Genomic DNA, 13,785 nt, shown 5'->3' on the forward strand with positions numbered 1-13,785 from the left:
ATAGAATGAAACACTGATTACATGTTTTGGAGACTGTTCTATTTACAGCAGTGCATGTCCTTCACTTTATGTGTTCCTACTCTTAATCTAGGAAACCTTTGGAAAGCTTTCAATAATTTGCATTTTTAAAATGTGCTTAATTTCCTGCAATAAGATTTATTAAGAAAATAAGGAAATGTAGAATTAAAAGTTTCACTTTAATATTTTCCTACAGGTAAGAGAGAAAAGCAAAACCAAAACAAAACCAAAATCAAATCTTCTCTTTTCCTTAATAGTCCAGAAAGGATATACCACCCAATAGTTTCTTATTAAGTCCTTATCGCTACAAAAAGTAGTGTGATAAAAGTAGTCTGAAATATGACGAAAAGCATAAAAGTCTCCTGAGTTCCAGGCAACTTTACCATGTAACACAACCACAAAACTCATGGTAAAAGACAGAGGTCATCCCGCAGCTTACTTCTTTTACAGACAGAGCTCAGAGCCACTACGAAGGGGGCCTAGAAAAGAGCTATGAGGAAGAGGACACAAGAAAGTGACCTTGGCTTCTTGAAGAGCTCTGAATGCAGCCAGGTTAGTATCAGACATTCCTCTTTGAGAAAACAACAGGTTTGCCTACCTGTTCTTGAAGAAACAAGTCATTGGCAATATGCACTATTTTTTCCACAGCAATGATGCTTCCAATACTATGAATTTCAATGTCTGCCATCATGGTGAGGACAAGGATGGCTTCAACCAGAAGCTGGCGGTACTCCGGCTGAGGTACACGATTCAGGACAGACTCCACGTGAACAGAGAATTTAATCTCGCCTGGAGTCATCTGTGATAGAGAAAAAGAAAATCACTTCCTAAGAGCCCATCATGCAGGAGACATCAATTACCTATTCTGAAAGGCAGAAGAAATACTGTAGCCAAGAGCACTGCTTCAGTCTCCTTTAATGTAATTGAGTGAGTAAATAGGTTCAATCTTTTTTTTGAAGGCAATCTGGCAAGCATAACAAGAGTCATAAAAGTATCAATGCCCTCTAACCCATAATCCTCCTTCTGGAAGTTCATCCTAAGGAAATAATTCAAGAGAGAAGAAAAGCCCTATGTGCAAGAGTGTTTTATAGCAGCATTAGTCACAAGTGGAAAACTAGAGGTAATCTAAACATGGGAATGGATGTGTAAATAATGGCATATCATGGTACAGCAACTTCATGAGTTCCTATAGAATCATTAAAAGAATAAATAAGATGACTGTGGATAAAGGAAAAATCTAAGTAGAAACTAAAATTGTATATATGTGATGATGAGGATTATGTAAAACATTTATATACTGTTAGATTAAAAAGGGCATGAAGAAATATAAAGTTATTTTAGGGTGAAGGGGATTGAGGACTAATTTTTGGTAAAACTGTATTAAGTATATACTTTAGGGTGGCAATGTAGATTTGGAGTCTAAAGACCTGGGTTCAAGTCCTGTCTTCATCAGTTACTGGTTCTATGACCTTGGACAATTCACTTCTCTAAATTTGTATGCTTATCTGTGAACTGGGAACTACAATCCCTTCCTTAGCTATCTCACATAGTTGTGCTGAAGATCAAATTAAAGACTGTGTAAAGGTGTTTTGCAGACTCTTAAAGGTACATTCAGGTATGTATTATTATTAATTCTGTTAACATTTCAATCTTGCTTAAAGGCAGAGAGAAGACCAAGAGAGGACACAGTGTTCTTTACTAGGGAAGAGGCTTCTAGGCAGGAGTGGAGCCCTGAAACACAGCATTAGCTTTCTGTACCCACCCTTGCAGCCATGATCTGCAAGAACTCCAGAGTTTTTGAGAATTTTCTACTATCCAGTCTTACTATTCCCAGCTTCCCAATTCTAGCTCCTTTGTTGATTTTGTATAAAAGCTATTTCTTTATAATTTCAGTGTGACTGGGCAAAAAGCAAAATATAAAAGCACCTCCTAATCTATGTCTGTGGTTCATGGCAATGTTTTCCAACCATGGTGATATATCAGAATTATTCTAAGGATTTTTTTTAAAGTACAGGTGCTCATGCCCCATCCCTGGAGAGTCTAATCCACTGAATTGGAGATAGGAGCTCAGGTTACTGTGACATACAGTTAGAGCTAAGGACCACTGGCTTATGATCACTGGTTTATAGTCTACAAACATCTTAGTAGAGAAAGGTAGGGATGAGCAGGTTGGGGACATGAGAAGTCATTCATTCATTCATTCTTAGATTTCTATCTCATCTGCCATTTCTAACTCTGGGAACACTCACATAAATCAGCCTAACTTAATCAACCATTAAAAGAAACTGCCTTTATATAATTAATGTAATACATAATTATTCTCTAATATTCCCATTCTATTTTTTAAGAACATTCTCTCCTTTCTTCCAATGCATTTCTTGTTCAGTTGATTTATAAAAACATAGATTTGTTATTTTGAAAAGTGATCACTGAAATACTTTAGCCAGACAAGCTATCAATCACATAAATGTGAAAGACACAGAATCTTACCTCTCTAGTGGTTGAAGAAGGAAGAACAAAACCTTCCACAGAAAGTCCATGACACTGCAAAACAGCAAAAACATCACCCAGGATATGCTGACAACTGGGAGACTGTAAGGAGACACTTAGTATTTCTAAGTGTGTTCCACTGGGTAGATGCTGAGTAATCACAGGCCAGTGAAAGGCCCTGCAGCCCACGGGTCTTTGCCAAGGGGTTGCGCTTACTGTGTGGCAAGAAGCAGGGTTGGACTATAGGGAACTCAAGGTTCATCCTCTACTTAGGGGAGTGGAAGGGTCGGGAAGATCTACCTGCTGGGATAGTCTAGCCCTAAAGATTCAGAGACTATCTGGGAGGATACCGCGGTAGGTCCCAGAGCCATCACAAATAGACTTTCAGAAAGATTTTTTTAGGCTGAAGAGAAAAAACTCAAGATATGCATTTACCAGACATGCATAGTTATATTTTCTAGTTAAGCATCCCCCATCAGCACTCCTGATCCCCTCACTTTGCTCTACTTTCTCTACAGTACTTGTCATCTTTCAACATTCTGTATAGTTTACTTATTTATTATGTTTCTTATTTATTGTCTCTCCTTAGTAGAATGTAAGTTCCATAAGGACAGAGATTGTCATCTGTTTTGTTTTCTGTTGTATTCCTGTGAGCACCTAGGACATTGCCTAGTGCGTGGCAGATGCTCAAGAAATACTATATGAACGAATGATATTTTATCTTCCCCCCACCATCAATTCAATTATTAAAAAGCAGTGGGAATTAATGACTTGCCATTTTAGATTTTAAATAAATCAAAATATTATATATTAAACCACAGATAAATATTCCAATCCAACAAGTATATCGACCCTACCAGACACTTCCATCCCATGTTCCATATGCCAAATAACAATCTTTGTACAGAGAATTACCAGCCTTGAAACATATGTGCAGAGTGATTATGTTACATTCATACTATGAAAGGAATGGAATGAAAAAAAAAAACAGACGGCATTTGTTTTTCCCCTTTACATTAGGATTTCAAGTTCATGCTTTGATTCTGCCACAAAATACCCAATTTTCCTAGTCAGACTTGAATGTTCCTTCCCTTGTATTCTCACAGCCTTCTGGTTTTGCACTTTTATCATAACACTTTTGGCCTTGCATTATAGCTGCTATGTAAGAAGATAACTATGGATTAAACTCTTTGATGACAAGAACAGACACTTTCCATGGTATCTGGGTAGAAGAGCACCTACTACATGTAGTCTGTGAAACTGAATTGCCATAAGCCAGGCAGAGCTGGAGAGATACAGCACATATCTGTTACCACTGTGCTATAGCAGTTAAATGGAAGGAAAATAACTGATAGGTACTCTTTGAAAGGAAGATCGCCAGAGCTGATAGTTCGAGGAATCAAATTTCACCTTTCCAAAGGATCACCTGATTATGTCCCTGGAAGAATATCAGTGTGCTAAGGGGAGAAACGTAACTAAAGGTTTTGAAGTCCTGGTTGAAGTGTTCTTCAGGTCATTACCAAGGGCAATGAAGCAAAAAGTGGCACCTATGAGACTATGAATGAGATCTATGAATGAGTACAATAGTCTTCTTCGCCTTCTAAATCTGTCACAATCATAATGGTGTGATGTCCCCTTGAATGTCTTTGGCAAACTAGGCCTTTGACAGAAAAACAAAAATTGGTCACACCAGTAGAGTCTTTGGACTATCAGCATCACTATGACTGCATTTATTTAGTAGTTTTCATCCAAGAAAAAAAATAGGTAAGAGCATCTCATAAAGCTTCCCAGATGCCACAGTTATTTTACTGTAGTAATATTTGTTATTAACAGCACATTGCTACAAATAACATTTCTACTCTACAATAGCTACAAAGAAAGTGAGTCTTTATCACCACATTCATTTGATTAGCAGTAAATGTATCACAATGTCCCACAATGTCCAACCATGGCCAAAAAGCAGAGAAGTGATGATTTTTGAAATCTCATTTATAAATACTGCAACAGTAACAGTTATGGAGAGAGACTAAGTTATCAGTAATGTCAAAATAACAAATCAACTGTTTCATTTTAATGTTTTCTTCTAGGTTTTATCCGTAAGAGCACATGACTTTTATATAATTGCAGCGATATCATAGTCATGTCATATCTCAGACAAGGAGACTGATAATTTCATGGGGGGGGGGCGTGAAATAAAGAGACATCTACAGTGTATTATGCTCACCTTCTGCAAAACTTTCCATACTTTTTGATAAAATCCAATTGGGACTCTGTTTAGTGCTCCATCCAGCCTTCTTCGGCGTTGCCATTGACCTTGGCGACTATCTTTAGATGTCTGTTGACCACATCCACTAGGGAAGGACCCAATACTTGGACTCATAGAGGTTCCAGGTGACTTGGGAGAAAAGTAGAGGAAAGAACATAAATCAAGAGTTATCTCTGTTTCTATGATTAAAGTACTATAGCACAATGAATAATAAACACACTCAGCAGAATTATAAACCACAAATTAAGTGTAACACCCAAGACAAAAAGGTTATAGTGAAGCTAGAAGACTTATGAGTAGCTAGCAGCAATGTAAACAGGTATGATCCTTTTAGAAAGCATCTAGTGATACATAAGAAGAGCCATAAAAATACTGATGACATGGGAGGTTCTTCACTGTCTCTTTGCCAGGTTATTTCTGTTAAACTTCTAACTGGTCTATGGCTTGGTTTGTTGCTCCCATAGGCTATAACACAAGCCTCAGTGTAAAAGAATTGAAATAAGACACAAAGTATATTATCTTACTACAATGAAATTAAATTAGAAATCAGTAACAAAAGGAAATTTGGTAAATTTACAAATATGTGGAAATTAGAGAACACATCCCTAAATAACCAGTGGGTTAAGAAAGAAATCACAAGGAAAATTAGAAAACACTCTGAGATGAATGATAATGGAAACACAACAAACCAAAACTTATGGGATGCAGCTAAAACAGTGCTTAAAGAGAAGTTTATTTTATAAATGCTTGTATTAAAAAAGAAGAAAGATCTCAAGTCAATAACCAAACCTTCTACCTTAAGACAATGAAAAAAAGAAGAAAAGAAGAGCAAACTAAACTGAAAGCAAAGAGAAGAAAATAACAAAAACTGTAACAGAAAGAAAAATGGATAACCAAAAATAATAGAGAAAAATCAATGAGACCAAAAATGTGTTTCTTTGAAAATAAACATCAAAAAAATTGACAAATATTTAGCTAGACATAGCCAAAAAATAAAAAAAAAAGGAAATATATTAAAGTCAGGATAGAAGGAGAGGACATCACTTCCAACCTTAAAGAAATAGAAAGGATTGTAAGGACATACCATTGGCTGTCACATGTCAACAAATTATTGATATATAACTTAGATGAAAACCACAAGTTCCTAGAAAGACACAAACTATCCAAATGGACTCCAGAAGAAACAAAATCCGAATAGATTTATAACAAAGAGATATAACTAGTAATTACAAAACTTTCACAGAGAAAAGTCCAGGTACAGGTGGCTTCACTGGTTAATACTACCAAACATCTGAAGAAGAATTAATATCACTTCTTCACAAACACTTCCAAAAAAGAGAAAAGGAAGGAACTTCCCAACTCATTCTATGAAGCCAGTATTAGCCTTACACCAAAATCAGACAAAGACATCACAAGAAAACTACAGATCAATACCCCTTATGAACACAGATACAAAGATCCTCAACAAAACACTAGCAAACCTAAAAATTCAGCAACATATAAAAAGATTATACACCTTTTAATACACATGATGAAGTAGAATTTATTCCAGGAGTTCAAGGTTGTTTTAACATCTGGACATCAATCAGTGTAATACACCCTATCAACAGAATAAAGGATAAAACCCATATCATCCTAAAGATGCAGAAAAAGCATTTAATAAATTCTAATACCCCTTCAATGATAAAAAACACTCAACAAACTGGGAACAAAGGGGTTCTTCCTAAATCTAATAGAGGGCACCTACAAAAAACCCACAGTTGACATCATAATGAATGGTTGATGACTGAATGTTTTCCCTCCTAAGATCAGAACAAGACAAAGATGTTCAACCTTGCTACTTCTATTCAGTATTGTACTGGAGGCTCTATCCAGGGCTATTAAGAAAGAAAATAAAAGTCATTCAGAGTGGAAAGTCATTTGCAGATGACATGATCTTGTATATAAGGAATTCACTATAAAACAATTAGAACTAATAAATGAGTTCAGTGAGGCTGCACGATATAAGATCAATATACACACAAATTAATTGTATTTCTAAACAGTAGCAATCAACAATCTGAAAATGAAATTAAGAAAACAATTTCATTTAAGACAGCATTAAAAAGAATAAAATACTTCGGAATAAATTTAACGAAAGAAGTGTAAAACATACACTCTGAAAACTACAAAACCCGTTGAAAGAAATTAAAGACCTAAATAAATAGAGATCCTATTTTCATGGATCAGAAGGCTTAATATTGTTAAAATGGTAATACTCTCAAAACTGATCTATAGATTGAACACAATCTTCATCAAAATCCCATTGGGTTCTTTGCAGAAATTGACAAGCTTATCCTAACATTCATGTGGAAATTCAAGGGACCCATGATAGCTAACACAATCTTAAAAAAGATCAAAGTTGGAGGACTCACAATTCCCAACTTCAAAATTTATTATAAAGCTACAGTAATCAAGACTGTGTCAAGAGACACTGCTTTGGGAAAACAAGTGTTCTCCTTACTTGCTGCAAGTAATAAATCCTTCCTTCTCTGGAAAAAAAAACAAAAGGCTGCGTCATACAGGCATAGGCTAGGCATGTAGATCAGTGAAATAAAATTGGGAGTTCAGAAATAAACCACTGCATTTTTGTCAGTTTTTAACAAGGGTGTCAAGAAAAGTAAACGGAGGAAAGATAGTCTTCTATCTAAGAGATAGTGCTGGAACAACTGGATAGTCACATTCAAAAGAATGAAGTTGGACCCCCTACTGCACACCATACACAAAAATTAAGTCCAAATGGGTTACTGTGCAAAAAAGAGTTAACATAGCAGGCCAGAAATGCTATTCTTGGAAAGGCCTGATTATAAGATTGGCCCTTGGTTGGCATTTGGAAAGCTGGATTTTGGGAGGGTTTCCACCATTCTCAGAATTGATTAACAGTGGCTTATTGTGCCTAAACTGTTTGTGGAAACACTATGGTTTATGTTGAACATTTGCTTTCCCTCTGGGAGTCTAGAGTTTTGGTACATGCCAGACAGAGGCTGTTTATGTGACCAGCCCCCAGTAAAAACCCTGGGTGCTGAGTCTTAAATGAGCTTCCCTGGTTGGCAATATTTCATACATGTTGTCACAACTCATTGCACGGGGAATTGCATCCTGTGTGTCTTCACTGGGAGAGCACTCTGGAAGCTGGTGCCTGTTTTTCCTGGACTTTGTCCAATGCACATTTTCCCTTTGCTGATTTTGCTTTGTATTCATTTGCTGTAATAAGTCATAGCTTTGAGTATGCTTAGTCCTGTGAGTCCTCCTAGTGAATCACTGAACCCGAGAGGTGGTCTTGGGGACCCATAAACATAATTATAGACCTAATTGTAAGAGCTAAAACTATAAAACTCTTAAAATATAGGAATAAATCTTTGTGACCTTGGGCTAGGCAAAGCCTTCTTAGATAGGACACTAAAAGAAAAATTAGATGAATTGGACTTCACCCGAACTAAAAACTTCTGTTCTTCAAATGACACTATCAAGAAAGTAAATTCCGTGGTTGATATTCTTCAGAGAAAAAAAAAAGTGAAAAGCAACACATAGAATGGGAAAAACTATGTGCCAATCACATATCTGATAAGGGACTTGTATCCAGAATACATAAAGAACCTTTAGGGACCTGTATCCAGAATATATAAAGAATCTTTACAACTCAACAATAAAAAGACAAATAACCCAATTAACAAATGGGCAAAGGATCTGAATGGACATTTCTCCAAAAGAAGATAGACAAATAGTCAATTGGCACATGAAAAGATGTTTAATATCATAAGCCATTAGGGAAATGCAAATCAAAACCACAATGAGATACCACTTCATACCCACTAAAATGGCTAGAATCGAAAAAATGGACAATAGCAAGGATTGGTGTGGATATGAAGAAATTGGAACCCTCAGACATTGCCAGTGGGAATGTAAAATGGTACAGTCCCCTTTGAAAAACAATTTGGCAGTTCCTCATGCTAAACATTGTTACCAAATGACCCAGCACTTCTTCTAGATGTATATCCAAGAGAAATAAAAACATATGTCCACACAAAAACTTGTACATGAAGGTTCATAGCAGCGTTATTCATAACAGCCAAAAACCAGAAACAACCCAGATGTTCATCAACTGATGAATGGATAAATAAAATGTGGTGTATATCAATACAGTAAGGTATTGTTCAGCAATATAAAGGAATGAGGTATTGGTACATGCTACCACATAAAACTTACAAAAGTAAAGGACAAAATACATTGGGGAAAGTGTTTCTTTGACAGTTTAGATTCAGAAATAAATATAAAATAAAAAGAAGGTAATAGAAATATTTTCTGAGAAAAGAACTTCTTACATTTTAATTTGGATCAAATGCCTATATCACCACTGCTATGTCAAAGAGAAAAGTGCCCTAAGGCATTTCTATTGGCCAGTGACTATCACACTGATGTACCAAGTAGATGAACTCCATCTGATTTATCTTCATTGTCTTCGTCTCTACCATCAAGATCCTAGGCTGCTGAGAGTGGAGTCAAACCACAAAGGCTATTCAGACTGTTTTCCAAAACCAAATATCAATAGTTCTGAGCTTTTAGATTAACTCCTCCTCTGTGCCTCTGTCTTCCTTTATTAATGTAGATATGACAAAGTTGGCCAAGTCATACTACACTAATTCATTACAGGGTATATACTTGGTTAAAGTCAATAGAAATACCAATATTGTTTCCAATAGTTTTCCATTTTTTGTTTGGTTGTCATCTGGCCTTAATCTCTTCAGCCTAAGAAATCTGAAATCATAGGCCATTATGGATCATTGATTTAAACCAAGGAAACTAAATCAGAGATCAGTCTTCCTAAACTGTAAGCATCATGAGGGCAAGGACCACATCTGTTTTGTTCACTACTGTATTTCCAGTGCCTGGCACAAAATTGGCACTCAATTAATATTTACAAATGAATAAACAATAAGAATAGGTAACCCAGTGGTTTTCAAACTTAAAAGTGCATCAGAATCACCCAGAAAGCTTATTAAAACACAGATTGCTGGGCCTCATCTCAGTCTTTCTGATTCAGTAGGCCTAGGATGGGAACCAATATTTTACATCTCTAACAAGTTCCCAGCGGATACCGATGCTTTCCAGTGCCTGGCACATAGCAAGCATTTAATTAATTATAATAGTTGAAAGAATAAATGACTGAACAGATACTTAACAAATAAATACTTATTAAATTGAATTTTGTTTTCTGAAATGGAAAAGAGGTTGGAGTTGAACCCCCTCACCTGTCTTTTTGGAAAAGAAATGGAAAGATATCAGCCTGCATGAAGTTGATTTATAAGTATAAATTTTACTTTTTGATTCATTTTTTTCAGTCAATCAGATTGTCATGTAATACAAGATAACAGCAGTTACCAGAAAAAACAGTGACATCAAATCTACACCCAGGGGATGACCACCATTGGGCTATGAAAAATATTTGAGAAAATAAATTTTTAAAAGGGATGAGGCAAGGCAAACATTTTTAAAAGTTATTAGTAGAGTAAAATTATAGACTATTCAAGTAACTAGCCAGCATGTTATCATTAAAAAAGCTGATGAAATAGTCTGACTCTAGACGTCATGGTAAAGGGTAAAATAAATAAAACTACCTTACAAGTATTTTTTCTATAATCAGAAAAGAGGGCATTGGTGAGTGGCAGAGAAAAGGGCTTAGAACAATACAAAGTACCAGACAGGCAGGTGAGGGGGGAAATCAGTATTTAGAAGAAAGAAAGTAATGAAAATTTAGAGCTCTCAATCCTCTAAATTACAGTCCTAATGATTTTGGCTTTCTTAAAGTCCTATAGGTAGTGTATGTGTAAAAAAAATTAAATGATATAGCTGGGTGGGTAGGTCAAGTCCTTAATATCATACTAATCTAGCTGGGAACATGGACTTCAAGTTCTAAATATATAATGAACTTGTAAGTAATACTCTGTGACTATAAACAACCATGAAGTATTTAGCCAATCACTCTCAACCAAAACCAGGACTGTTTACCAGGAACATCACTTTAACTCTTCAGTATGAAATGTAGTTCTTTAACCTTTCAGATAGGAAAATGTTCAGATTATCCAAATTGTCTAGGAAAAAACCTGTAAAGTGAACACTTTTCTATCACAAGGCCCTTTCTTATTCCATTCTGGTCTTGTACTTGCATAATATAAACGTAAAAGGGTATCTGATAGGTATATCTAAATTAAGTTTACTTCAAATTAAACATCAAGCGTTGGCTCTTTATTTTCCTAAATGGTTTCTGACTCCTAAAACAAACAGATACGCAAGCACACAAACAAGCAAAATTTCCATTTTGCCTTTCCTCTTCTGGACGTGTTTTAATATCGTAAGCTAGCATAAGCTTTCTATTTTGAAAGTAGAAGGAGTAGTTTTAAGCTTTTCATTAAAAGACTTTGAAATCACACCATTTCCCAGAGTTTTGAAAAACACTACGGAAGTTTGTGTTAATTATTTCTTTGTATAACACAATAACTCATCTATTCTCATCTTCAAGGAAAAAATTAGTGACAGCCTACAGTATGATGTTTGGTGACTCCCACCAACTCCCAGATTGATTTATATGTTTTTCCTCTATGTGTTCACAACACCTTTCATATACCTCTATCATGACAATGATAAAAATCTAATTTCTGGACAATAACTGAAAATAGATGTTTAAAAAAGCCCTTACCTAGTCTGGTTCTTAAAAGTAAGAAATGTAAGTCTACTTTCATAAAGAAAATTAATTCCAGAATTATGTATTAATCCTAACAAGAGGAATTCAAGGTTTCAATTTCTTGCTATCAGAAACAAGTTACTTTCCTCTTAAAATCAGCAAGATAGTTTGGTCCAGAAAAACGAAAGCTATCTACAGAAAGATTGCTAAAAAGGAGAATCAAACAAGCTACTATGTGGCTTATCTTATTTGTAAAAAAGCCATAAGCTCATGCATGTTTTATAGAAATACAGGTTAATCTATGTTAAAGGATCCCTACTTGTTTCACCTGACTCTCAGTTGAGATAGACAGTCTACGAAAGTCCACCTGAAAAATAAATGGCTCAAATTAAACTCAGAATATGAAACAAAATACATGATCTTAACAAAGTCTGAGTCCAAAAGAATGTTCTTAAATATGAAAGTATCCCAGCTCAGTTCCCAAGTAGTATCTTACCTGCTTTATCTCACTTTTTAACTGCATAATCCCAGTTCGTTCTGGTTTGGTTGCTCCAACAGCACCAATCTCACGGATAGAAATAGCAGGGCTGATATTTGAATCAGTGGGACGAACTATATAGCATGACAGATTAAAGAGAAAGAGGGATGATAATCAGGTTCAAATTTTTTTCTCCACCACATTTAAAAGACTTAGATGTATGTCCTCCTTTTATGTTAATAATAATAATAACCAAACAACCAACTAAACCTTGCTATTCAAAGTGTGGTCCACAGGCCTGCAGCATTAGCTTCACCTAGAAGCTTGTTAGAATTTTAGGCCCAACTCTAGACCTACTGAATTAAAGCCTGCAGTTTAGCAAGATACCCAGGTGATTCTTATGAACAGTAAGGCTTGAGGAACACTGCTTTATAACACTCTAAGGTCTAGTATCCATCCATCTGACATTATATGTTTATTTATTTTAAGTCTAAAAGTTAAGCATGAGAGATAACTCTTTTCATTTGCTCTGATGTTTTAGGTACTTGATATCAAATACCACTACCAAACCACCAAGTGCAGGTGTAAGGTTAATTTGTGATAGACCCCTAAATGTATTTGAATTTAAAAGTGAAAGGATATATCAGGTGCACTGTAGCAGCTACACACACACACACACACACACACCCCACTATAAGTGCTACTGAGTTATTGCCAACTGGAATACAAGAAAGTTTCAGATGATACAGGTTGCTAGTTGTCCTAAAGTAGAGTCTTAAGATAATGTAAGGGAATGTATAAAACAGTCCAAAACAAAATATGCTAGTAATCTACTTAATTGACATATCATTTAAGGGAAAAAAAGACACACAGTGGTTTCCAAATCTTGTTCCAGAAGACAGCTTTGGTTTTAACTTTCATATACTGGGGTCCTATTTATTTGGGAGAAAAGTTCCTCTGATAAAAGAAAACCACTTTAAAATCAATAAGACATTTAAAACAAACATTCTGAAATAGAAATGCAGTGATTCAACCTTACCGCTTCGTTCCACGCCAAACTCCTTGCCACTGAGAATGTGATGCAGGAGGTTCTTCATGGCTGAAGGACTGAGACTCATCAGGCCATCTGTGGCTTCCTCAGCTACTCAGCAGAAATGTTAGAACAGAGGGATTTCTAATTGACCTGCTACTCTCACCCTATTTTTTCTCTATTTCCTTTCTTGCTTAGAATTTCTGAGTCACTTGATTGGAAGAAAAAACGCAGACATAGAGAATGGACTTGAGGACACGGGGAGAGGGAAGGGTAAGCTGGGACGAAGTGAGAGAGTAGCACTGACATATATACAGTACTGAATGTAAAATAGATAGCTAATGGGAAGCAGCCGCATAGCACAGGGAGATCAGCTCGGTGCTTTGTGACCACTTAGAGGGGTGGGATAGGGAGGGTGGGAGGGAGACACAAGATGGAGGGGATATGCGGATATATGTATACATATAGCTGATTCACTTTGTTATACAGCAGAAACTAACACAACATTGTAAAGCAATTATACTCCAATAAAGATGTTAAAAAAAATAAATTTCCAGCACCATACTGCCTAGGCATTCATCCTCCAACAGATTCTTAATAATTTAAGGACTGATTATCCAGTTTATGGATTAACTAGGCCCTTGATTTCTTCTTCACCCCTCTTCCACATCATTAGGATACTCAGTAGGATCTTTATTTGAAAGTGGGAAGAATGAAAGGAGCACAATGGAACTGGAAACCAGTCGGAGAAAGCAATGATTGTATCTATGAAGATGGGCTAAAAT

The 13,785-nt window shown here is 35.9% G+C and overlaps 1 protein-coding gene across 4 annotated transcripts in view; it reads right to left on the reverse strand.

Annotated features, from left to right (window-relative positions):
* The window catches only part of PHKA1 (phosphorylase kinase regulatory subunit alpha 1), a 144,172-nt gene that overhangs the window by 3,190 nt on the left and 127,197 nt on the right, over nt 1-13,785 (reverse strand). For 2 of the 4 annotated variants that reach the window (XM_068533265.1, XM_068533262.1), the window contains 6 exons: nt 13,010-13,111; nt 11,989-12,104; nt 11,812-11,859; nt 4,733-4,903; nt 2,509-2,562; nt 617-817 (listed from right to left, as the gene is read on the reverse strand). In XM_068533265.1, coding sequence (XP_068389366.1) covers nt 617-817; nt 2,509-2,562; nt 4,733-4,903; nt 11,812-11,859; nt 11,989-12,104; nt 13,010-13,111 — 692 coding nt within the window. The remainder of the gene's footprint in view (nt 1-616; nt 818-2,508; nt 2,563-4,732; nt 4,904-11,811; nt 11,860-11,988; nt 12,105-13,009; nt 13,112-13,785) is intronic. The other 2 variants (XM_068533263.1, XM_068533264.1) reach the window with 2 other exon arrangements.

Source organism: Eschrichtius robustus, chromosome X (genome assembly GCF_028021215.1).
Source record: "Eschrichtius robustus isolate mEscRob2 chromosome X, mEscRob2.pri, whole genome shotgun sequence".
Classification (NCBI taxonomy): domain Eukaryota; kingdom Metazoa; phylum Chordata; class Mammalia; order Artiodactyla; family Eschrichtiidae; genus Eschrichtius; species Eschrichtius robustus.